The sequence below is a fragment of the Anser anser genome, assembly GCF_964211835.1.
Source record: "Anser anser genome assembly, chromosome: 5".
Classification (NCBI taxonomy): domain Eukaryota; kingdom Metazoa; phylum Chordata; class Aves; order Anseriformes; family Anatidae; genus Anser; species Anser anser.
Genome location: NC_139725.1, coordinates 43,511,873 through 43,535,928, shown reverse-complemented (window position 1 = coordinate 43,535,928; position 24,056 = coordinate 43,511,873). Strand labels below are relative to the sequence as shown.

Below are 24,056 nucleotides of genomic sequence, written 5' to 3'. Positions count from 1 at the left end.
CTGAAACATGGTGGGTAGATTAGCTGTCCGGACTCCAAGTAAGAAACTGCCCATCATTGCAGTAAGGCTAATCTCCCTGTCCTTGTCTGGTCATAGTGATCAGTTTGCCCTCTACTTAATATAATAAAATATATAATAAAAATGTATTAACAACTGTGAACCACCCTTATCCCCTTCCCAAACCCCCCTGGGATCCCTTCAAGGTTAGAGGATATGCAGTATATGCACCTCAAAGAAAATGCAAGTTCATTATCTTCATCCTTTTATTCACACCTTGTCCTTGCCTGTTGCCTCTCTTGCAGCTGCTTTTTGCTCTGGACCTTGGTCTTCAGTCCCTGCCTGCACAATGTAGCTGTGCGGACATCACTGGCAAAATACTAATGGTGGTAACACCTGGTGGTCCTACTTGTCTTCCAAAGATACATTTCTGGTGAGTTTTGTGAGAATTTCATCAGCCTATGTACTTGTATGTATGCGTTCAGGAGGGCTGGGCTCTTGACTGCCTGTGACTTGTTCAAGGCAGAGTGTCCATCATTGTTTCCAAACAAGCTGCGCACCTGGTGGTTTTGGCAATGACAATTCTTATAGCTTTCTTTTTTTTTTTTTCTCCTAATTTTTGGTTTTACTTTGACTTTCCTCCCAAACACCTCATAACGCAAGCTGTAATTACTTATTCAAAGAACGTCTCTCACAGTAACGTAGGTAATAGCAGGATTTCAGTGCTATCAGGTGGTTCATGTAACACCCAGTTCTATAATACTATAAATAAGAGGTGCAGTGGAGATGGGACTGCTCTCCTTGAACGCGTAGATCATTGTTTATAGAACAGGCATTGAAAGCCCATAAGAAAGAAGACCGTACTGAGAGACAGTAGTATGAATATATTTTGCTGACATGCGTTTTCACATTCGGAAAAGTACCTATCCGTAATATTTATCTTTTCTGGCATAAAGATGGTGATGTGTGGTTATGCTACCTGCCAGCTACAGAAATATAATAGAACCCTCAGTTAAGTTAATGCTAGCTTTTTTAGAATTAGCTCGATTTTGAATGTGCTCAGTGTGATTTAACTGAACTATACCTGGAAGAGTGTATTCAGGTTGGCAAGACAAGATGTGTCACAGGACAGACAGTAGCAGCAGATCACTTGTCAGAATATGGCTCCTTCAAAAGATCTAGAACTGAATGTGCAGTTTAGCTAATGCGTCCTGTCATGTATGATAGCGTGTCGATTGAGTGTGAGCCGTGTGGGCAGGCAGTGTATTTGTTCAGCAAGACTTTATGGCGGCACTGCCCCATATGGCAGGTCATATGCTGCAGTGATGTGTCAGATGTGGTGTCCTTTGCTAGCCTGACACCTTGTCTTTTTCTGTGACTGACATAAAATGAGTTGGAAAGGTGCAAGGACTTCAGGCAGGAGGCAGTTAAGGAACAGCTAGTCTATGGGGTCAGATCTACTGAGCCTGTATATGTAGAAATTGGCTTCTTTTGGAGGGGCTGGGTTGTTGAAAACCACACCAACCATCTTAGGTGTAGATACCTCTGTCCTTACACCAGCTTGGTCCTTTTCAATTGTGCCAAGCTCCTGACATTAATAGCAGTTGAGGTGAAGATTGCACCAGATAATTATTTGTGTGTGGAAATATTACTTTGTCATTTTTTTAATTTCAGTGAATAACCTCTTGTTCTTTTTACATCCTAGTTCTAGAGTAATGGCAATAACAAGCCAGTTCCTGGCTTGTATGTTTTTGTGTTATTCCTCGCTATTCTCGGAAATATGCTTTTTATGTCTTTTTCACTCATTGGTAGCAGAACCCTAGCTGATCTGTCTCCTCTGGTACCCTTTGTACTTTTCTTTTGTCTTCCCTTAACCGAAAGGCAAAAGCACTTCCTCCTTCAAATCTCTTCATGCAAACCACTTCAGTATTTTGAAATATAAAGAAAATAACTGGTTCTGATGCGAGTAAGAAAGTTAATATTTATTAGTATTTATTTGTCATACAATTTACACTTAAAAGTGTTTTAGATGACTTTGTCGTTAAGTCATCCAGTCTTCCTTACGGTGAGTCTCCCACTGTGTGTCAACTCCTTCTTTCTGCCACGTGTTCAGTCTTACTGTTGTGTCTCACCTGAATCTTCGTATAGATTTAGGTGGTAACTGAACAGTGAGACCTTGTGCCTGAGGCAGTGGGGGTGGCTTTGGGTAGCACTGTAAAATAAATCATTTCTAGTAATAACCTGATGTGCACTGGGCCACATATGTTGCTGCTTTCCAAGGTGCCAAGCACTCACGCAGATGCCGGAGGCCATGACATACCACTGTGGTTGATCCGCATTCATGCAAGCATCTGACATGTGTGCACACATAAATACACACATGCACTCCTTCCCTCCACCGTAGCATAAACACAGGATCATGTTCCATATGTTCCCAGGTCAACACTGAGAAAGACTTTTAAGCGGCTCACAGAGACACACAGCAACTTAAAGAGTTAACCCAACAGTAATTGGAAGGCAGGGTGGGAGCACTGTAATGGAGGGGTGAAGAGTTTCCATAAACCCATTGCCTCAGCTCAGAGAACCTGCTAAGGGGCAGTGGTCAGAGAGAAACAGAAGGAGAGAGAGAGATATCAAGTGTAGTAATCAGAATGAAAAATGGAGCTCCGGTTACTTTAAACAAGAGCTAATTTATCACAAGAACGAGTGGATAAGTAGCTGAGTTTCAGGCGTTCAGTAAGTTCCCCGTTCTGCTCCAAAAATTATTCCACCCCTGTCTCCATGCTCCCATAAATCATCCCTTTCTTCACTTCTGCTCCGATTACCAATTACTCCTGCCTACGACACGCTTTCCCCTGCCCGACACAATCTGATGGGGCCCTGCCTTTTAATTTTACAAATGCTTTTTTCTTCTTGCTTCTCAGCTCCACATCCCTACTCCTCCCCTCTCCAGTTTCTTTCTGTATCTTTGTTTCCCCTTTCCCTCCTCACCTCCTCATCTACTTTTTTTTTTTTTTAATTTGAGGAGAGGGAGGGCAGTAATGTTTTCTGGCACCTCCCCCTGTGAGGTTGACGGAGTTGAAGGAGAGGAATAGAAATTAATTATTTCCCCCCACCTGAACTCTCTTTGGATTTGTGGGTCCTCTCCCTAAGCATATGAAAAATTCTAGACTATCCAGTACAGCTGTATCAAAGGTGAAAGACTTATTCTTGAAAGGATGAGTTACTCTTTGTTGAGCCTTTGAAGGAGGACATAATTTTTTCCTTTTTTCCCTTTTTCTTTATTGTACACAGAGCTTTTTGCAGACTAGAGATGTTTTTTGAGCTGCACAGCTTCAGGCAGGAGAATTTTAATTTCTTTTTCAGTGTTATTTTTCTGCATAAACTTTACCAGTGCTAATATTTACTTTGCAGTAGTTCCCAGCTAGCTGTCATACAAATATGGAGGCACTGACCTGGTCCCAAAGCCTGGTAATTTAGACTAGGTCTGAACAAGAAACTTGAGTTGACTTCATGGTTTCTATTCATGAAAATATCTTAACCCAAATTTGTACTAATAAATGAATGTCAGCTTTAGGAGAATGTGTTGAATTTATTGATATAGTTACCACTTTCTAATAGAAAGAAATTGATATTTTTTATTTACGGTATTCTAGTGTATTGTAAGTCTGGTGCACTGTTTAGATGCTGTATTGATCTGTATGTGCATTGCATACCTAAAAATCCTAGAACAAAATTCAAGCATCAAAAATTGGTATACAATAATGCATTGTTTTGCTTATTCATATTGTTTCACAACATAAATTATTGCTTAATGTATGTTTGTATAAGCTACAATTGGAGCTTTTGAAACCATTGTATGTCATGTTTGTCAGTTCAGCATGGAGGCAACAGATCTGTTTGATTCAGGTAGTTGTTGAAGGCTTCATTAACTGATACTTAAGTAGCTTTCAGAAAATAAAAAAGGTTCAGGGAGGCCAACTTACATAAAAATAAATGCTGGCAAGCCCTAAGTTGGAAAAGCCATCACAACTGAAGGCAAGTGTTTATGCAGGTCATCACTCTAGCCTAATGTACACAGAGCTGTTATTTCCACTGTTGAGGTATTCAACCAGATTGCCATGAAGCTTACTGAATCTGAAAAGACAAAATTCCCTTGCCCTGCTGAGAACAGGGCAGGGAAAGTGACAGCTCTGCCTGCTATGCTGCAGAGAAAACCGCTGTCCGGGGCTGATTTTTGTGCAGGATAATGGATGGAGGAGATGGATTACCAAGTGATAAATCACACAGAGAAATTGGCTGGTGCCAGAACCCATGAGCAAGGAGATAGTTGGCATGCTCTGCAGCGGGTATTGCCATCTCCACCTAAGGAGCAATAGCCTTTATACATACACAGTAAAACAAAACAAGAGTTAATTACAGTGCAGCTTCTTGCAATAAGGCATTTACGGCAAAACAAGGTTGGCAAAGGGAACATGTCAATTCATGTCTGTCTGTACCTCTTTATTATTTTGGGGGGAAAGAGCAAAGGAAATCCTCTTTGTTCTCATTTTCCCTCTTTATTCTCATTTTCTCTCTTTATTCTCATTTGTTAAAACCCTTAGTGTTATTTTCTAGGGAGAATCAAGGAGAATCACAGGCATCTTTCAGTAAGGAAATAGAGGACCTAACTGGGCATGACACAAATCATTCCCATTCCACATGGTTTGTATGCACACCCTCTGTCCTGTCAGGCAAAGAATGGGTGCTGGCACTCACTCTGTAATCAATAATACTGCTCCACATCACCCTGAAGACCAATGATACTTTGAGCTTGGTGTACTCTGGGCTGGGTAATCTGTGCACTAGACAGAGTTACTTGGAGATGGTGGAAATTTGGCTTAGTCCTACAGCATCTTCGTGTGGGCTGAAAGACTATGTAATATGCTAGGCACTGTTACGTGCATCAGAAAAGTGTGCAGTGATGTGCTCTACGTGTCAGATTTCTTGAAATGTGCAGCAAAAGTAGAGGCTGTGCATCTCTCTAGGAGGCTAGGGAGAGGCTGGGAGCACCCAAAGAGTTTGTGAGAGAAAATTTTGAGCTCATTATTTTCAGGAGGACTGCAGTCCATGGACACATAAACTTTGTCCCATCAAAGTTTTGGGTAGAATCTCTAAAAGTCTTGTGTGTCTTGAGACTTCTTCAGTAAGCATAACCTGACACTGTTGTTTTTAATAATGTAAAGGATTTGACTGAACCTTGGCAAAGTCATCCATTACTTATGGGGTTAGCTCATAACTTTCATGACACGTAGGGTGACTGAGATTCACTCTGTACCCAAACATATGGACACTGGGTTAGCATCTAACACACCAGTAGGGTGGTGGCACTGACCATCTCTTTTAGGTAAAGATCCTTGAAGCCTGACCTATATTTTTTGAACATAATTTTAGAACTGTGTTTAGGTAGTAGATTAATCTTCCAGCTGGCTCCTCCCAAGGACCTGGCACGTATTGAACACTGAAATGACAGATCCACTACCTTGCTCTGCTGTCTCATTGTTGAAAAACCCTGCGTGAGTGATTTAATGTTCAGAGTTTTCCCTAGAAATCCCTGCTATTTCACAGCAGTTTCATTCTAGAGAAAGAGGTGTTGACGTAAGATTGCCTTGAATCAAGCTTTTTTGAACTTAAGTTTTTAGATATTCTGACAGTTCCACTATTTCATGGCAGTATGAAATTTGACAGGGAAAGAACTTGTAAAAAGGGCTTTTTTATCATTTTCGGAAGCTGACTGCTGGAAATCACTGTTTACAAGCTGTAGCTCATGTTTTTCTGGGAAAACACTGTTATGGTATCAAGGCAGTAAGTAAGCATGCAGGCTCCAAGCTGAGGCAGAAAATTATGTTGAGTAGGCTGAAATCTGGCAGAGTTGCATAAGGCTGTGGAGCTGAGACTTCTGGGCTTGCCTGGGACTGCCTCACAGCCCACCTCCCCTTCTTTTGAACCCATTAGATAGTTGCCCCTTGGCCACATACCCAGGGCTCACACGAGATGAAAAGCAAGGTCCCTGCATTCTCTGTACTACCTCCCAGTCCTCTATGTGATACCAGCCATCTCCTCCCCACTTTAAAACAATACTGACTCCACTAGCTGGGAGCAAGAGCACTTCAGTGGTAGAAAACCAGTGGATTTGGAGTAGAATAATTTTTCTGACACCCACATTTGATGTGGGGCAAAGGATGTGCCTGAGTCTTTTTCTTCAGAGCAACTATGGCAGGAGCAATGGCCATCAACACTTCTCCTTTGTTCAGGAGTCAGGAGAGAAGGTTTGTCCCTGCAGGCCCACCTGGGTGACACCAGAACAGGGCTGAGAACTGCCTCTTAGTTCCATAGAAGGATGCTGGACCTTGCTTGGGGGACTGGATGTTTACAATACTATCACTGAGAGAAAGGACCCTTCTCTCGAGAGCTCCAGGCTGTACTAATGTTACCTGCCACATCCAGTGTGTCTTGAAAACAAATCTATGTGAGGAAGGTTATCACAGAGCTCTTTAACCGATTCCCTCATATGTCCGTCACATGAGGAAACCAATTAGGCTGTGCTGCCTACACCTCGCTTAGAAGAGAAAGGAGCTGGCAGGATTTAGGGTGTGCTGGAAAAGAGGGAAATGACTGTATTTCAGAATGCCTGCTTACAAGAAACCTCTGGTGCCCATTTCAGATTTTTTTTTTCACTGACACTAACAATGAAAAGGAAATGGACTTAATACTTGGGCTGCCTAAAGCATTTGGTTTGAATGACTCATCTATTGCATTCAGTCTCTCCATCCTGCAACACCTATTTGCCAATTGCTAATTAGCTGGCATCGAATTATCCAAATAGTACTGTATATTTTTTCTGTGATAAATTTATTTAAAGAAACACATTTAACTCCCCTTGGAGAGAAAGTGGAGTTGATGTATGTTACAAGGAGGGACACATTTTCTTTAAGCATTCAGCAAGATGTCTGATTGCAAAAGGTTTAGCCAGAAGGACAGCAAGGCACAGAGAGACTCATGGATTTTGGAGGTAATACTCTTTATTTTATTAAAAAATATCACTTAGCATTTTCTAGAAGTTGACTGGCATTTCTTACTTCTGTGACATGACGGATACAGGCTTAACACTGACCTTTCTAGAGTCTTAGAGTAGCAGAGTTTCTCTCTTCTCTGAAACGTGATCACAGTCAACTTTTCATTAATAGAGAGGGCTGGGATGCCCCAGATAATGGAGGGAAAAAAAAAAGAAAGAAAGAAAAATACATTTTTGAAGACCACCTTTGAATATGTTACCTTCTTGTTAGCAGTTATGTTAAGTTAACCTTACTGACTCTGAAATGAAAAAAAAAGCATGTGTGATCTTTTGCTTTGTAGTTCTATTGAGGCAGCGGTGCCACAGGGAAAGATGCAGGATGCTGTTCCTCTGCTACTAACCAGAGGGTGCGATCTGACTTCCCAGAAGGCACAGTGCGGGAGGCAAGGGAATGGTTGTATTATGCCCATAGCATTAGTCAGAGCCAGACAGGATTTAAACAGCAGAGCCTTTCTTACTAGCAAGGTACAAGAAATTAGATGATTTTCTGAGGCCTGGGTGAGTTTATATTCACAACAGGTAATGATAGCATTATAAAACCTAAGCACATTAGAGCTGGAGTCATTAGGCTTCAAGTACTCACACCATCCCAGAAAGATTTACCCACCATTTCATTTATGGAAGCACAGGAGAAACAAATAGATATGTGTTTACATTGCACTATGCACATATATACATACATGCACTGATGGCCAAGTGTTTTCAAGAGAAACAATTCATTTTGTGCATCAGAGCCCAGCTATACTGACCTTAGGGAGTCCAGCAAGGCTCATCTCTTTCTTCTGCAGAAAAAGCCTCCAGGGTTTATGGCAATAGGCTTTCAGCTTCTGCTTAGAAAAGATCTTGAACCTGCGTAGCTTCCAGGGAAGTTGCTGGTGTTTCCAGGTGCTCAGTAGCACTCGGAACTGGAGCTTAGACAGACTTTGGAGTAGCCTGGCTCTCTTTATTTATGTGCTTATTAATGAGGATGTTCTGGGAGGGGTTTTTTCATTCCTTTTTATGGACATGCCTGGGTTTTTACAATAAGACGCATCATATAAATTAACTCATAAATCTTTATTGTGGTCACTTCAAATACTCTGTGATTCACAGTACAAAAATGTGGTGCCTTGGTTTACCAAGAGGCTGCCTAACTCAGCTTGCTTTCTTGAGTCTTACCTGCGGTGCTAGGGCATTTCTCAGACCACATATCAAGTTGCATTTTTATTATTATTAAATGCCTCCACGCCTAAGTGCTAGAAATCTATCTTCTTTAATTCCAGGCATTAATATCTCTGGAGAAATGCTTTTTTACATTAGTTCAAAACAAGAAGAGACTGGACTAAAAATAACGGAGGAGTTCAAAGAGTCTGGTTATGCTGCTGAGACTCCAAAGAGTGAGTAAGAAATAAGACTGTAATGAAGAGACCACTGCGGATCCCCACCATTGCTCCCCCCAACAAGGGGACAGAATTGCCTACCTGTGTGCCATAACCCATTTACCATTAGCAAGCAGTAGAGATTTCTCTTTAGCTTGTACAATAGTTTTGTACTCTTAAAGGAAGGAAAAGGACCTGTGCAAAAGGAAAACAGAAATTGGGATAAAAAGCAGTGAGATAGTTGGCCTTGACAAGATAACCAGCTAGAGCTTGTTTATCATGAGTTCAGAAAATCATTTGATAAGGTGTCACATGGTGATTAGTGGAGGAATCATAAGGGTGATGGAAGGGGGGGACAGCAAAAGGTGGTGATGAAAGTCAAAGTATTGTGCTGAAAAGAGGCTTTTCCAGGACTGATCTTGTCTTAGCTATTAATGGCCTTGGCCAAATGATTGGCGTGGTGGTGATGGAAGCTCTGAAGCTGGGTGGCATTTTCAGTGTAGAGATGCTTCCAGTAGACAAGAGGAACTATTGTGCAATTGCCCAAGGGCCTATTACAACTGCTCCTGAAACAGCACATACAATTCCAGTCACCAATATCCCAGAAGGATAGGTACGAACTGGAACAGAGCACACAAAGGTACTAGGATGGCCAGTGATACGGGAAGCCTGTTTTACAAGATTTAGGAGCTTTGCTAGTTCAGTCAGGCAAAATGAGGAAAGAGAGGCTATGATTTCTGTCTATAAATACATCAAGCCACAAAACCCTCAAGAGAGAGAACAGCTATTTAAGCTTAAGGACAATGTTGGCACAAGAACAAATGGGTATAAACTGTCTGAGAATAAATTAGTCTGGAAATTAAATGAAGGTTTCTAAGCATCAGAGAAGTGAGATTCTGGAACATCCTTCCAAGGGAAAAGAAACAGAATGAATTTTAAGATGGAGCATGATCTTTCATGAAAGGGCTCCTGTGATGGTGCTGGTAGCAGGAAGAGGGTGGACTGTATGACCAAGAAGTCTCCTCCAGTCTGTGCTCTCACCACCTTTCCCCTGCCCTCACCCTAGACCATGCCCCTTCTCTTTTTTAGTACTCTGAGCTCCACCTGCTCCCACTCTGAAGGCACCATAGACCCCTTATCAGAATTCTGCATTGCAATAGGTTGTTTTTAATCCTCCCCATATCTCCCTTATTTTTTTCCTCGCCGAGCTTGCTGGGCTGTAATGTTTCCCTTCGTGTAATCCATCACAGACACAATGTCGCTTGTGCAAATTAAAATGCACCTCGGAATAATAAAAAAGGGGCTTTTTTTTTCTTCCTTCCCAGCAGCAGTTCCTCAACACAAACCATTTGTCTCTGGGCAGGAATTCAAGAATGTTAACCCTGTGTGTGCTCCTGTGGGGTACACAGCACCTCCTGTGGGAACAATGCTTACTGGAGACCTGTGCAGTGAAGGAGGCTGCCTTGTGGTGTGGACCTTGCAGACAGCTGGAACTATAACCCAGTCCTTTGCTCCCGAACACATTGCTGGTAAGGCCCAGTGCAACAAATTAAAGGTCCTCCATATCTGAACAAAGCGGAACAACCCAGGAAACCTACATAGGAAACCATGGGGTGCGCCACTGAACTCAAACAAGTGGCTGGAGCTGAGCATTGTATAAAGGGTCACCAGGCTATCCCATACTGCTGTGTAGTTCTGGAGTCTGTAATTGGCCTCTGGGCTAGGCACTGGTAACTTGTGCCTTCGAAATAAAGCTGCAATGAATCCTCACTGAATGAATTCCATCCTTTCTGAGACAGTGCATCTAAGAGGTAAAGTCAAGGACAGGATTTTATGTCTTATTTCTTTCATTTGGGGGGAGGGTGTGAATTTCTCCTCAGTGGCATATAAATTCTTTGAAGTTAAATATGCATTTTAAAAACCCATTTCATATGACAAGAAAGGTCCAGAACTGGACTGAGAGTTAGGCAGGTACTAGAAGATCTCAGTGCTTGGCTGTAGAGAGGATGTGGCATTGTACAGCCATCTAGCACGGAATGACACAGGAATAGTAGTGGGGTGGGTGGACCAAGACTGAATATGGTCCCTGGGAGGGGAGCACTGGTGCTTGGATGGAAAATGCTTCCATAAGGTCATGATTGAGAGATAAAACATCTTTATAGTTTATGGGTTTGGCTTTTGGTTTATGGCTTAGGTTTTTGTACATCCTAAATTTTTCTCAGGCACAGTTGGATGATTTTTCTTAATTCCCCAAACAACTGTTTCACCCTGGACTTTGACTCCCATCAGAATTGTTGTTTTATTTACAGTAAGGGTAGGTCACCTCTGCCTCCAGCAGGACCAATATTTCTTACTCTCCAGCTCCTTTCTTGCATCTCCTTCTCCAGTTCAGGAGCTTGCTAAGCTCTTCAGTGCATGAGCTAATGTCAGTATTAGTGCAGTAACACTTCCATGGCTTTCCATGTCAGGCATGGGGTTTGAATCATCCAGTTTGACTTGGGGAGAAAGCATATTCACAGAGGGGGAACTAGAATAGGCTACGCAGGATGCAGAAAAGATGACTGGTGTATGAGGAAAGAAAGGGCCAAGCCCATCAAGAAAACAAAACATTTCAAAGCTTGAGGTTTCTGGCAGAGGAGATTTCTTCATTGTTCTTAATTCTTCTTTGGAATAACAAGGTCAGGAGTTGCTAGAAAAATGGGCACATATCCAACAGTGGGGAAATGCACAGGCATGCTGAACATGACCAGCAAGGTTGCCAAAGGAGGCTCTTCTCTTTGGGTTGGCCTGATTTTGCCCTCACTAATTCAAGGGACCTCAGCCATTTTACTGTGCTGTAGAAGCTGGGTAGGTGGCTGGAATTCACTCTGTAGAGCAGCAAATTCTATTGATAGAATAATTGGCTTTGTATTAACAGCAAGGCTGCTCTATTCTTCATTTCCTTCAGGGGTCCCAAACAAATGGCATAAAATCCTGGGAGATTGTTCCTTTTCAATTTATGATTTTTTCCCCAGTTCTTCCTACTGCAAACCTTGCTCTTTCCAAGCTTCACCCTTATCTTCTGAAAAGAATAATTCCAAGTTGGATCTCTGCTCGTAATTCTCGGTGCCAAAGAAATAGTGCTGCCTTCTTGCAGTGTCAGACAATTGTCTTCCTTAATCTCCCTCTCATAATGCAAATCTTCTCATAATTCAAAGAGCCACAAATTTTCTGGAAAACTTTCCGTTTCCAGTAGATCTAAAAACCGCCTTAATTCCTTCAAGCCTTATTTCCAAATGAAAAAAGGCTTAAGTGATCGAGCTGTCTGTCTGTGACTGTCAATCTGTCTATAGTTTTTCACTCATTCCCAACAATAATTTTTTAATCTGTTATACCAAATGGATTTGCTGAAAGAGATTCAGAAATCTTAAATGTGCTAGGACCCAAGAAGTTCCCTGGACAGAGAAGAAGACTTTTCAGTGCGTGCATTGGGTTAACATTTCCAACCTCACCCCTTGCTAGACAGACAAAAAGCAGTCCTTTAAAAGGGGTGCATGAATGTCCTAACAGTGGGAAAAACCCTGACTGGAGTTCATGCACGTTTACATGCAGCACAGTAAATTCAGCACACAGCAGAAATCAGTAGGAAGGTGAGGTTCATTCACCCTACTGCTCACAATGCTATATTTAAGGAGTTCAGTAGATAATTTCAGAGTTACACAGCTGTGCTCTGTTCTACCTGGTGTATTAATTTGCGTGTTCCTTTCTATTGCCCTCTTCCAGGCTGGATTTGTATTTTCTATTGCATTTTTTCACAGGACATATCTGGTTTATACCTGGCTCCAAAAGCTTTTTCTTCTGAATACTCACGTTTTTCCCATTTTGCTGATGCTTTTGAGTGTAGGCTGTCTTTAGCAAGGCAATACATGTTGCTTAAGTTTCTGTGTCCCCGGCAAAGAGGTGAGAGGGAGCTAGCAAAAGCAAAACCAGGCATGACCAACCCACCCCATCCCATTCGTGATTCTACCCTGGCCATAAATCTTTTCATCACTGCCAAGTTGTGGGTTACAAGAAAAGCAGGAGGGCAGCTGCATTGAGCAGGATGATAACTCATTCATCCTGCTCCTCACAAAGACTGACAGAGGTGATTTGGCATCCCTCCCTTCACCAGTTACTGCTTTTGTCCTGGTGACCTCCTCCTGTGAAGATGAGGTAAGCCCCGGGAAGGGATTTTTGTTCTCATCTGAGGGATGGCAAAGTTCTCTGGGGATCCTGAACCTGAGGCAGTATTGTGAAACATTTTTGTTGCTGTGGCCCTCATCTTCTGGACTTTTCTCTCCTTTCTATGTTAGGGCCCCAATGCCATCACCTTGCTCTGCAGTGCCCCCGCAGTAACCTTGGGTAACTACTAAGGCAGTGTGGGAAGAAGCCCATGATCATCTAGAGCTCTCTAATCCACATCCTCTTACAGTTCTTCTGCACTGGCATCCAGCACTGACTTGGCCCTGCCTATTGAGCTCAGTGTGCTGTGGAGCACCTGAAGTTCTTAGCTAACCAGAGAGAAAAAACTTCCCCTTTGTCCTGTGCCCTGTTCTGCAGGAACCCAGGAAAGACAAATTGGTCCGTTGACTCAGAGCAGAAGTAACCTGGTAGCTGTGTGCTTCTCTGGAAAGCAACTACACTGCCCTGTGCCCACATCTTGTTATGTGCTGGCATCATTGCTCTGACAGCATGAAGGATGTTTGGTTTTGTTCCTAACGCTGTTATCATTTATCATCCTATTGTAAAGCCAGAACCCACTGCTTACTCTCCCTCTGTCTGTCCCAGGTTTTCTGCTCCCCCCTGATTCCTGTCCTGGTAGGGAAGCAGCTTGTATTGTAGAAACAAACTGTCTTTATACTGAGTACTAGAAAAGAAAAAAAGCATCCTTCCTGCTCCCTGAAGAGACTGCTGTGACTGATGATGATGGTTTGACTAGTTTTTAGCCCTCAGGCCTTGGAGAAGCAACTTCAGTTATGGACTGGCAAGCTGATAGTAAGCTTATTTGATAATTGATCATCTCATAGAGATGGTAGCTGGTCCTGCATATGGAGAACTCCTATGCAGGTGATGCCTTTGGAAGATCTTAAGCTTTTTAATGCTAGAGATGGAGAGAGGGATGCAGTGTGCAAACTCCCTGCTCTTCAGACAGTGTAAGTCCCTCAAAACTGCCCGGGCTGTAGCATGCCTGGATAATGTGCCAGAGCTGTGGAATATGTAGGGCTAGAAAACGACTGAAAGAGTATCATGTCTTATTCAGTCTTGTATCCAGGCCACCAAATGATACACAAGCAGCCCTCCAAGTGCAGATCAGTGGCCCAGCAGTTTCTGTGGGCAAGTTGAAGTAACTCAGAGGCAAACAGAAGTATCTGTTGGGACTTGGAGATGATGAGGCGAGGAACAGAGACAGCACTCACCTTGTCTGCTCTGGCAATGATTTCAGGTAACAACAACCTGAAGCTGACAAAAATGTAGATTGGAGCTGGAGGTATGTGCCATACTGCTGCCATTTGTGGTGTAACCATGAACTGTGCCAAAAGAATTTTTCTCCTGCCTCACTCTTGATTGAGTAGTAGTGATGCATCTCATCTCTAGAAGCCTAGAAACATTGCACTGTGTTTCCAGAAATATTGTGTACACCCTGTATGGTATTCCTCAGCCTGCCTTGGAGAGCCAGGCTGCAATGATAAGACTGCGTGCAGAAGGACCAGCTTCGCTCTTGCTATGCTCAGAAGGGTTTTGATAGGTATTGGACTTCGGGTAGAAGCTTGTTTGGTATGAAATCTTCCAGTAAGCAGAATGATCTCACTCCATGGGCAGGCCTTATCCTATGCATCTGTTGGAGCTGTCAGCATTAGATTCTTATTATCCTTATTTATAGAGCAATATAAGTGCTCTGAGCACTTCAGAGATACATAAAAGAGAAGATTTCCATTCTCCAAGGAGCTGACAGTAACTCATATGTACAGGAATCATGGGACAATAAGTCAAATTCTGAGGAGGTGTCCTGGATTCAGCTAGGATAGAGTTAATTTTCCTCCTGGTAGCTGGTATGGTGCTGTATTTTGGATTTAGGATAATAATGCTGATAACGCACTGATGGTTTAGTTGTTGCAGAGCAGTGCTAACACAGAGCCAAGGACTTTCTAGCTTCCCACCGGTACTGCCCTGCCAGTGGGGAGGCTGGGGGTGCACCAGGACCTGGGAGGGGACAGAACCAGCACAGCTGTCCCAAACTGGCTGCAGGGTTTTTCCATATCATATGGCATCATGCTGAGCAATTTTATGGGGCAACTGGCCAGGGTGGGGGGAACCACGGCTCAGGGGTGGGATGGGCATCGTTCAGTGAATGGTGAGCAATTGCATTGGGCATCACTTGCTTTGTAAGTTCTATTATTATTACTACTACTACTATTATTATTATATTAAAAAGTAAAATTAAAAATTAATAATAATAATAATAATGATAATAATAATAATCTTCCGTTTCTGTCCTGGTAAACTGTCTTTATCTCAACCCATGAGTTTTTACCTTTTTTTCCCCCCTCTCAATTCCCTCCCCCATCCCACTGGGAGCACCACATGGCTGTGTGGTGCTTAGCTGCCTGCTGGCTTAAACCATAACAGGAGGGCAGACGTGGTGGAAGAGGAGCTCAGGGCAGAAGTCTTTTCAACAAGAGGCTATGACAAGAGGGAAACCCTATTAGCAACAAATTCATGTGGGAAGCAAGTATGGATGATGGGGCAAAGGTGCCAATGAGGGAATCTAAGAGAAGGTGGCGAGGTAGAAGGCTGAAGAGTTGACTGGGAAGAGAGTGGTTTCAGTGGACGGCTGAAAAGGAGCCTAACTAATAGTGCTCCATTCTTTTTCTGCTCCCAGCATTGAGAACACTGAGAACATTTGCACCCTCCCTACTCTTCTCCTACTTCCCTGGCTGAGGAAGGGAGGGAATGATGCTAATGACTATCATTAACAATACTTAGAGTACATCTGCCAGCAAGTGCCAGGGGCTGCACTTGCCAGAGAAGTTTGCTTGTAGTTGTAACTCCTCGCTCAGGTCAGGGCCTTGCTTTAAGTGCTCGGAGAGACCACCAGCTCCTGCAACCAGCCCCGTGCAGTCACGGGCAGCCCAGCGCTGGGTCTCATGCTGTCACCGTGCGGGGCACTGCCTATGGGCATGGCAGGGTTGCTAGCATCAGCCTCGCAGAGCTGGCACAGGAGTGGTGGGGTGGTTTTTCCTTGATGACTGCCAGGGCCTACGTGTCTCCCTTCTCCTTCAAGTAAATCCTTGCAGTGTTTCTCTGTAAAACTCTATTTTCCCTAGTTAAGTTAGTTCTAAGCTTAATAGCAGCATAGTTGCTTTACTTACCTATATCTGTGGACCCACGTGCCTCTGTGAAGGGAGCTACAGACTGCAAGCCAGCAGGGTCTCCTGTCCGTGTCAGCGTACGTCATCCATGCTGACCTCCTCCACAAGCCTGCTGGTGATTGTGGAAGAGGGCTGCAAGGTGTTGCTGCCTTTTTTTTTTTTTTGTCTGCAGTAATGGACAATGATTTCAAAAAATAAAGATGCCATTGTCCTCCCCCCTCGGCTCCCCCTCCTCTCACTTTGTGCCCTGGTCAGACTAAGCACTCCTGCTGCCTTTTATTAATCTTTTCCCGGGACAGTGCTATCAGCAGCCCATCAGCGTTCGACATGCCCTCAGTCACTAGCGCTAACTCGATTAGGGCAGTGAGGAGTGACTTACAGGGGAAGCTCTTCTCCACAGGCAGTATTTGCATATAGTGATTGATGCTGATATGTCCTCTAAACACATCCACATTTTGCATTTTAAACAAAGCAATTGCTGTTGAACTGTTCCCTGTCACTCAGCGGGATTCCCAGTGTACCTTCCCTTTCTTAAAATGGCCTCTCTCTTTCCCCAAGAGGACTCTCAGGTGGGATGAAGAGAAGGTCGCTGACTCCACCTTATGCTTAGACGGGAGGAAAGAAAAGCCTGCTGTTTGTCCTGGCTTGCGAAGTTGCTTGTCGACAGCTCTGTGCTGAGTGGGCAGTGTCACACAGTCAATGGGCTTTCCACCAAGAAGGTCAAGTTTGAATGGGGCAGGTAATCTGAAGACCTCCCATGTTTACTTCAAAAACTCTTTCCTGGTCAGATTTTAGGCTCAAGATGGACTCTCCCAATACTGACCATCCCCTTTCTGTCCTGGGAATACATGAGCTGGCTGGCACCCATGCAGTACTGCACATATGTATATGTATGTATGCATAAATGCACCTTCCTTGAACAATTGTCAAAAGAAGCAGATGTCATGCTTTCTTCCAATTTCTGCTGGGGATTTTATCGGTAGGGCCTATTCAAATGAAGTTCTGATCTGTCTCATGTCCTGAGCCATGTCTTCTGTAGAGGAGAATGTGCAGGGAGAAATTGGGTAAGTGTAACTTCTGTTGAAGGAAAGGCAAAAAAACAAAATGATAATGCTGGTATTTACCAAGGGAATTCAGCTTGCTTTGCAAAGAAGACAAAGAAGACAAGTTTTTTTCTTTTTCTTTTCTTATATCCTGTTTCCTTCCTTTCAAAGAAAAATTAAATTTGCCCAGAAAGCAACCCACTTTGAACAGCAGCAACGACTTAGCTGTAATGTAGGCTGTTAAGTTCCCTGGAGCTGGCGCTCAGTCCTCCCATTTGCATGCGGAGTGCAGGGATCACATAGGAGGAAAGATAATAAAATTTACATAATACTGTATGGAGATCCCAGAAAGAGCATCTCCTAGAGGCTCCCAGTGCTCTTTGCTTTCCAGGTGCTTGTGGTTTGCTGCACTGTTAGGGCCTAGGACTTTCAACGAAACTCAGAGGCCTGTTGGTGCAGCGCTCCAGTGGGACCTAAAAAAGCTTTGCTTAGACGTGGTAGGAAATGCCTCTTTTCACCCATTCTGTCATTGCATCCTCATCTTCTGCTTATCTCAGAGGACTTGGAGTGCGCTGCTGATTGCCCATTTTGAGTCTGAAAAACTCATGGTTTTACAAAGCTAGGCACTTCGTTCTTGGGCTCACACTGCCTGGCTCTATAGACACGAGAGCTCTTCGGAGAAGGTGGCCCTTTCATCTCCTGCCACACCATATTAATTTTGCAAATGTGACAAGCTCAGCTTCGCAAAAATACCATATTGCCCGTGTCTTGTTCTATTTAATATTGTATTCAAATGGTCCAAGTGCTCAGCGGTGTGGGCTGGGGGGAATGGCTCTGCAGGTTTCTCTGTCACTTGAGTGGCAGCTGGCTTCCAGAGGTAATTATAGCTGTTCGGTGCCATGGTGCACCAGGCCTCTTGGGGATTAGTGGGGCGTCAGGTGCACGACGTCTCAGAGGGAAGCACACAGATGCTTCCCAGGCCCTGACGGCCGTAAGCTTTATGAATTGTTATATCCACTTGGACTTGGGACTAAAGTGAAAAAGAAGCATTGCAATGACCTTGCAAAGGGTGTTTTAATTTTTCAGAAGGCCAAAAAGGGAAATTTAGACCTAAGGCGTTTGATTTTTAAAGTGAATTGTATTGCCATTATGTGGATGCATGGAAGGTAATGTCGCTTCAGAAAAAATTTGGAGCTCTGGTTTCTAAGTTAGAAAAGAAAACAAAGTCTTTATACTTATGAAAATTGTTAAGTTAGAATGTTAACAAAATCTGTAGAGGAATTATAATAACAATTTAACTACGGTAGTATCCAAGTAAACACTGAAGTGAGTTTAATGAGTGTGATACAGGTAATTGGTATGAATTATAGTCTAATGTGTTCATTAATGTCACTACTTAGTGACATTAGGCGCTTACAGAATTAGGTGCTAGAAACTTTAAGTACTTAGAAAATTAATAAGCAAACTAGATAAAGTAGTATAGCATCAGCATGGCTCTTTCGTGTTTTCTTTGGGGTGGTGTTTCCAGGCACTGGACTGCATGAAGAGGTATTAGGTAAAAATCCTATCTGCTCTATTTGAGCAATAAAAAAACTGTTAAAACTGGTAACTTGTTAAGTTTCTGCTCAAGTGATTTTCTGGAGTTATCGCAGTACCAAAAACAAACCTGCCAAAGTAACGTGTTAATTAGGCTCTGTGTAATCTTTAATCTAAAAGTCAGTAATCACTAGGCCAGAATGGGTAGATTTGCAAATACTCATGGTAAACAGAATGGAACCGTAATAGCATCTGTCTGTGCACCTTCAGGGCATATCAGCTGCAGGCTGAGTGCCTCTGCACCTCCACGCCTCCAGCATAGGTTAGTGCCGGATGTAATCCTCAGCTTTAGGCCTTCCTGGTTGGGAGCCCTCTGCCTCCAGCCTCTGATGCTTACCCTCAGGTAGGAACCTAGATGCGTTGCCTGGCTGCCCCGTAAGGATCCTGTGCTGGTTCCTGTCTTCTGCCTCAAGGTCACCTGCTCTTCGTTCCTCGAGCGGAGCTTGCTCTGTGAGGGACTGATGCTGGATTACCAGGACATCAGGCATGATTTCTGCTACTCCCTCTTTGTTGTAGTACCCACAATGGAAATACAGTTATTACATGAATAAATACAAATATTTTGCTTATGCAGTTTTTCCCAGGACAGCGGTAGGTTTAATGTGGGAGGATGAAAAGCAGTTTTCTGTACGATATAGCCACTCACACAAAAAGTAATGAGGAATGATGTAGGCAGAAGACTGCAGGAGAATCAAGGGAACTTTTAAGCTATGAGGGGGCAGTGGAAAAGAGGGCAAGGACACTGGAGCAAAACGAAATGAATTCTTTGTGCCAGTCCTTTGCTGTGATTCTAATTTTACTTGATAATTCAACCAATTTACCTGATTCAAAGTTAAGCTCAGTGGTCTATGACTTCCCAGATCACCCCACATGCCTTTTTTAGAACAACTTACTGCTTTTGCTACCCTTCATTACTCCAGTAGAACAGCTGATTTTAATGAGAGAAGTCATGTTTTCAGCAGCTCAGCCACTTCCATCCCAGACCCCTACAGCTCTGGATGTACATGGTACACTGTGCAGGCGATTTGTTATTCTTTAGCAGTTTGTTCCAGCATCTGCTCTCCTGACACCTCAGTCTCAGTAGGTGTCTCATCTTCATTACTTGGAAAGGGTCATTTTGGGAGAGATGTCTCGCCAGCAGGTCTCTCTCTTGTGGAGACTCATATAGAGACTCACTATCTTTTGATGTCTGGATAAGCAGTTGCCTTTAAGGCCTGCTTCTCCAAGAGAGACTTTCTTATGTGATGCAGCAACAGGTAATAGCCGTCCCTTCTCCATGAAGAAAAGTACCAGGAGCACATGAACATGGGACCAGGAAGAATGCTATGGCTCACATGTGTACGTGGATCAGGCTGCATTGCAAAGGTAGCTGTAGTTTTGTTGCTCTGCTTCGTGATGGGCAGCTCTCCCAGAACATCCTTACTCCAAGTCTAATGCCCCTTGCTACCTCTCTTTTGGATTATTTGCTGCTAGCTATCAAAACCCAGATTTTGGGCAATGGGTTGAATTCTGTTTCTCAGTCAAAGAGGTGATAATTCCTATAGAACAGAACTTGCAGTGAAGATATTGGGAAACCTCTTGCTGATGGGGAAAATATCTTTCAGCTTTTCTGTTGGCTTTGAAGAGTGCTGGGCTTTGCCTGCCTTGTTCAGATGGACTTCCTCATCCTATTCTATATTACTGACCCATCTGGAAGTACGGAATATGCAGTAAAAGCACGTAACAGCTACTTGTCACCCTTCCTGTATGTGGGAGTCTGATTAAGTCCATTGATGCTGAAGCTCTGAATTGACATATTCTCCCTTCTGCTATGCATTTTTCTTCCCTTTCTTTTCTTGTATCAGCTTGCAAACCATGAGAAATCTTCCAAAATTCATTCTAGGAATGGAAGGAACAGAGCAGTCACATTGAGGACTAAGTGAGGAACAAGGTGAAATTAGTGTTTTCCATTGTTAATGAGTGCTCCTCTCCATTGTGGCCAGGAGGTCGTAGTGTATTTGTGTATTGCACTGTTACTGATACAAGGCTTGGTGAAGGTAAGGCAAAAATCTTCATGTCCATGTTACCGTTTCCTACCAGCCAGATGAATAGGAAACAAGCAGTAAAGCTAGCTATGCCAAATAGTTAAGTAGCAAACTGTGTCAAGTTTTCTTTGCTCTGTCCTGTTTCTCTCACTCACTGTTTTCTCCTTGGAAGCTCAAAATACACATGAGCACAAAAGCAGGAGCCTTCCTAGGATGCCCTCATGAGAGGCCATCCAGCAGAAATGAGCAGATACCTATGGCATAGACTGGCAGGGAAATAATATTATGCTTAGGTCTGCCCCCTCTCATTAAGAAGTGATGTCTGGGGACTGCGAAGGGAGGGGAGTAACAGAAGAGAGTTGAATTTTTTAACCTGCTTAGCTGCAGTAAATGTGAAGCAAAGGGGTTTTGAACCCTCAGTCAAGTCTAAAGCACTGAGATACAGGGACACTGCTGAATGTTCTTTCTGTGTTATCATTATATCATACTTTTCCTCTCTCTTTTGTTTCAAAGGTATGACATGTTCCCAACTTGCTGCGTAGCAATGACTGGATGGGTGCTCATGAAGGAGATGTCTCATTTCTCATTTGTGGCTGGGAAGTCACCAGGACGCTTTCCTGAAGGACATGTAGCCAGCTCTGCTCGCCTGGCGCGGCACTGTCCCAGCCCAGGTTAGCCCCTCTCTCTTGGCATATCGTAGCTGGATTGCAGCTACTCATAGACATAGCCCAGACAGTTTCTGTTGCGGTTTGTGGTGTCTGAGTCTTTTCATTTTTGAAAAGAGTAGTGTATATCTGCCAGGTGAACGATTCATGCTGTGGGAGAGTGCAGAGCCAGACTCACTGAAAAGAACATTTGAGGGATGACCTCTGTGAAAATAAAAGCAACCAGCGAAGTATGGAGCCTTGTACCAAGGAGGTGACAGCATTTGTACTTAGCGTTGTATTTCACCGACAGCTTGTGGTGCTTTATTTTTTCCTTGTGTGTGGATAAATAACACATGTGGCAGTCAGATAGTTATAGGTATCCTACTGCTATCTGTGTGAGAATGTCTGGAGAATTGACAGGACAAATTTAGCAGCATGTTTTAGAACACACAGCAAACTCCAGAATGCATCATTCATACCAATTACATCTCCTAGTATTTTGAGAAGTCCCAAGCATCACTTATCTGAGGTTTCAGCCACTTTTCTGGATATATTTATTTGTAAGCAACATGGCTTGGGGAAGAAGAGCAGAGCAAGGGGCTTGCTTTATGTGCACTGAGCAGCCACGGAACAGAAAGGACATCCCTGCCCAAAGAGCTGGCAGTAGGCATTGGGTGGAGAAATAAAAGCTTGCTGGGCTAGCATGGCAGTTCTGATACCTGCAGTACCTGTTACAGACCTGCAGAAAGGGGGCCACATTTGCTTTTCTATTAATTATATTTTCCATTAGTTTTTGATAGTTACAATAATCACCTTATAATTTTTGTAAACTCAAAACATTTTAATTGCCTCTCTAGGCAGGCATGAGGTTTTGCTTATCCCTTTCCCATTTACAGCTGACAAAGTACATGGGACACAAGGTAGTCCAGGAGCTTTCCTTTTGTTTAGAAAAGGCAGAATGGTCTCATGATTGAAAAAAAGTGGAGAAACACAGCTGTGGAGTGTATGTCCTGGCTTTGTCCTCTCCTTTTGGCTGCTTGTTTCTCTCATGATTCTATTCCTAGACACACTTAGAAGGTGTTTATGATTTATTTATAAAATGTTTTTATTTGCTGTTGTCACTAAATGCGATCATGGTGGTGTTACTATAATTGCTGTAACTCAAGTCAGGTTAATAATTATTTTGCCAAATGAACACAGCATCACAGGAATGCCACTATTCTAGTTAAGCACTGGCAACATCACATGCTGCTACGTGCTACCCTGCTGCATGGCCTTGCTGGCTTCTGCAGGTAAATTTCAGGTTCTCTTGAATTGCACCATGGAGCATGAGGTGAGCATGGTACTTCACTGACAAGGCAGATGCTACATAGTTTTTCTTATTAACTAGACCTGCCATGGAAGCTGCCGTGGTCTAGTCTGACTGAGGACTGTGGACTTCATTCCCATCCACTTTGGTTGCTTTGTATTCCTTGCAGGGCTGGAATGTCAGCACACCTCAGGAGAGCCTCAGCAATGGGGAACAATAAACACTGTTAACTGGGGTGACCCTCCTTCCCAGTGGAAGCTAGCCAGAACAGTGAACAAGGGTGTCCCAAGAGGGGTTTGGAGAGCTCAGTGTGGTCAGCTGGCACGGGAGACTGCATATTCAGTGATGGTCTTCCCACCCACACGGGCAGTGTGTCAGAACCGGACAGGAGGCAAGAGGCAGGAGAAAGAGAGGCTATCACAGCAGTGAAGAAACCAAAACACAGTGCCTGATCATGAGAAATCATAAAGTTGTGATGGAAAGAAGAAATGCACAAAAGCTGCAGTAGCAATTTAGTTTTTTCTGCAGCTCAGAAAAGCTTGAAATGCTCAAGGCAGTGGCAGAGCTGAGGCTAGCACCCAGAAAAGATAATGCCTATGCTAATACAGTTCCCATAAGCATCACTCCCTTAGGACGCTGTTGAATTTTTATGGTTTGATAAAAAAAAAAGCAGTGGGGGAAATAAGTGATTACCCCGGGCTTGGTTACAGGGGTTCATTAGAGAGAATAATAGCCGATGAAATTGTATTTCTTAAGATTGACCCAAAGGATCGTTGATTTGTAGTAGCATTAACCACTGGCAAAAAAATATAAACAAGAGTTTGGTTAATGTGTTTGAGTTTAATAATGTAAATGGTAATGGAAAATTACTTGCACAATTGACTGCTTTCAGTGTTGCAATAGAAAAGAATTTACAATGCTGGAAATGTAATTATTGAAGGTGATTATAATTTTGGCTTCAGTTAGATCATTTTCCTTCCAAATACAACACTCTTCACTCCAATGAGATTATTCATAACTTATGTATTGCACTTGACTTAATTGGCATATGGTGTAAATTAAGCCCTCTCAAAAACATGATTTATGGGCTTTGTTCTAACTGATCTATTAAAGGCAGCTTGTTTTGTGTTGATTCTTGCCAATTTAGGCAAAGTGATTTCAGTTTGCTCTGTCATGGCTTCTCCTTATCTGATCGCTGTCCTGACTCTTATTATTCAACAATTGCAGTTAAGTTGGAGACGTGTGATAAAGCTGATTGAAAATGTAATGCCAGTTTCTTGAAATCAGAGAACAAAATGCATAGTAATTTCATTCATCAGAATAATGCACTTTTTATAGCATGGTCAATGTGCTCATTTTAAGCATTTGGAAAAGCAGTAGATTGGTATTTATGATTTTAAAAAGCTGGGATTTCTAAACAGAAAACAAATTTTAAAGTGCAATAGGAAGGAATATATTACCAAAAATCTCTTATCTAATACATCAAGGAATGCATTAAAGATCTTCGGCTTTTAAAACACATTTCTGCTATAACAAAAGGATTAGATCAGATAAAGGCCAAGGAGTCTGTTTAGTTCCCT

At 43.0% G+C, this 24,056-nt stretch overlaps 1 protein-coding gene across 13 annotated transcripts in view; it reads left to right on the top strand.

The window, feature by feature from the left end:
* LOC310900087 (uncharacterized protein) overlaps positions 1-24,056 on the top strand; it is a 129,951-nt gene that overhangs the window by 86,035 nt on the left and 19,860 nt on the right. For 8 of the 13 annotated variants that reach the window (XR_014584819.1, XR_014584821.1, XR_014584822.1 and 5 more), the window contains 4 exons: positions 303-430; positions 8,374-8,487; positions 9,833-9,998; positions 21,034-21,191. The exons of 1 other annotated variant lie outside the window; for it this stretch is intronic. Coding sequence is in view for 2 of the 12 variants with exons in the window: in XM_083837462.1 (XP_083693588.1) it covers positions 303-430; positions 21,034-21,191 (286 nt within the window). In the remaining 10 variants the exon portion in view is untranslated. The remainder of the gene's footprint in view (positions 1-302; positions 431-8,373; positions 8,488-9,832; positions 9,999-21,033; positions 21,192-24,056) is intronic. 4 more of the 13 variants (XM_083837462.1, XM_083837461.1, XR_014584818.1 and 1 more) reach the window with 2 other exon arrangements.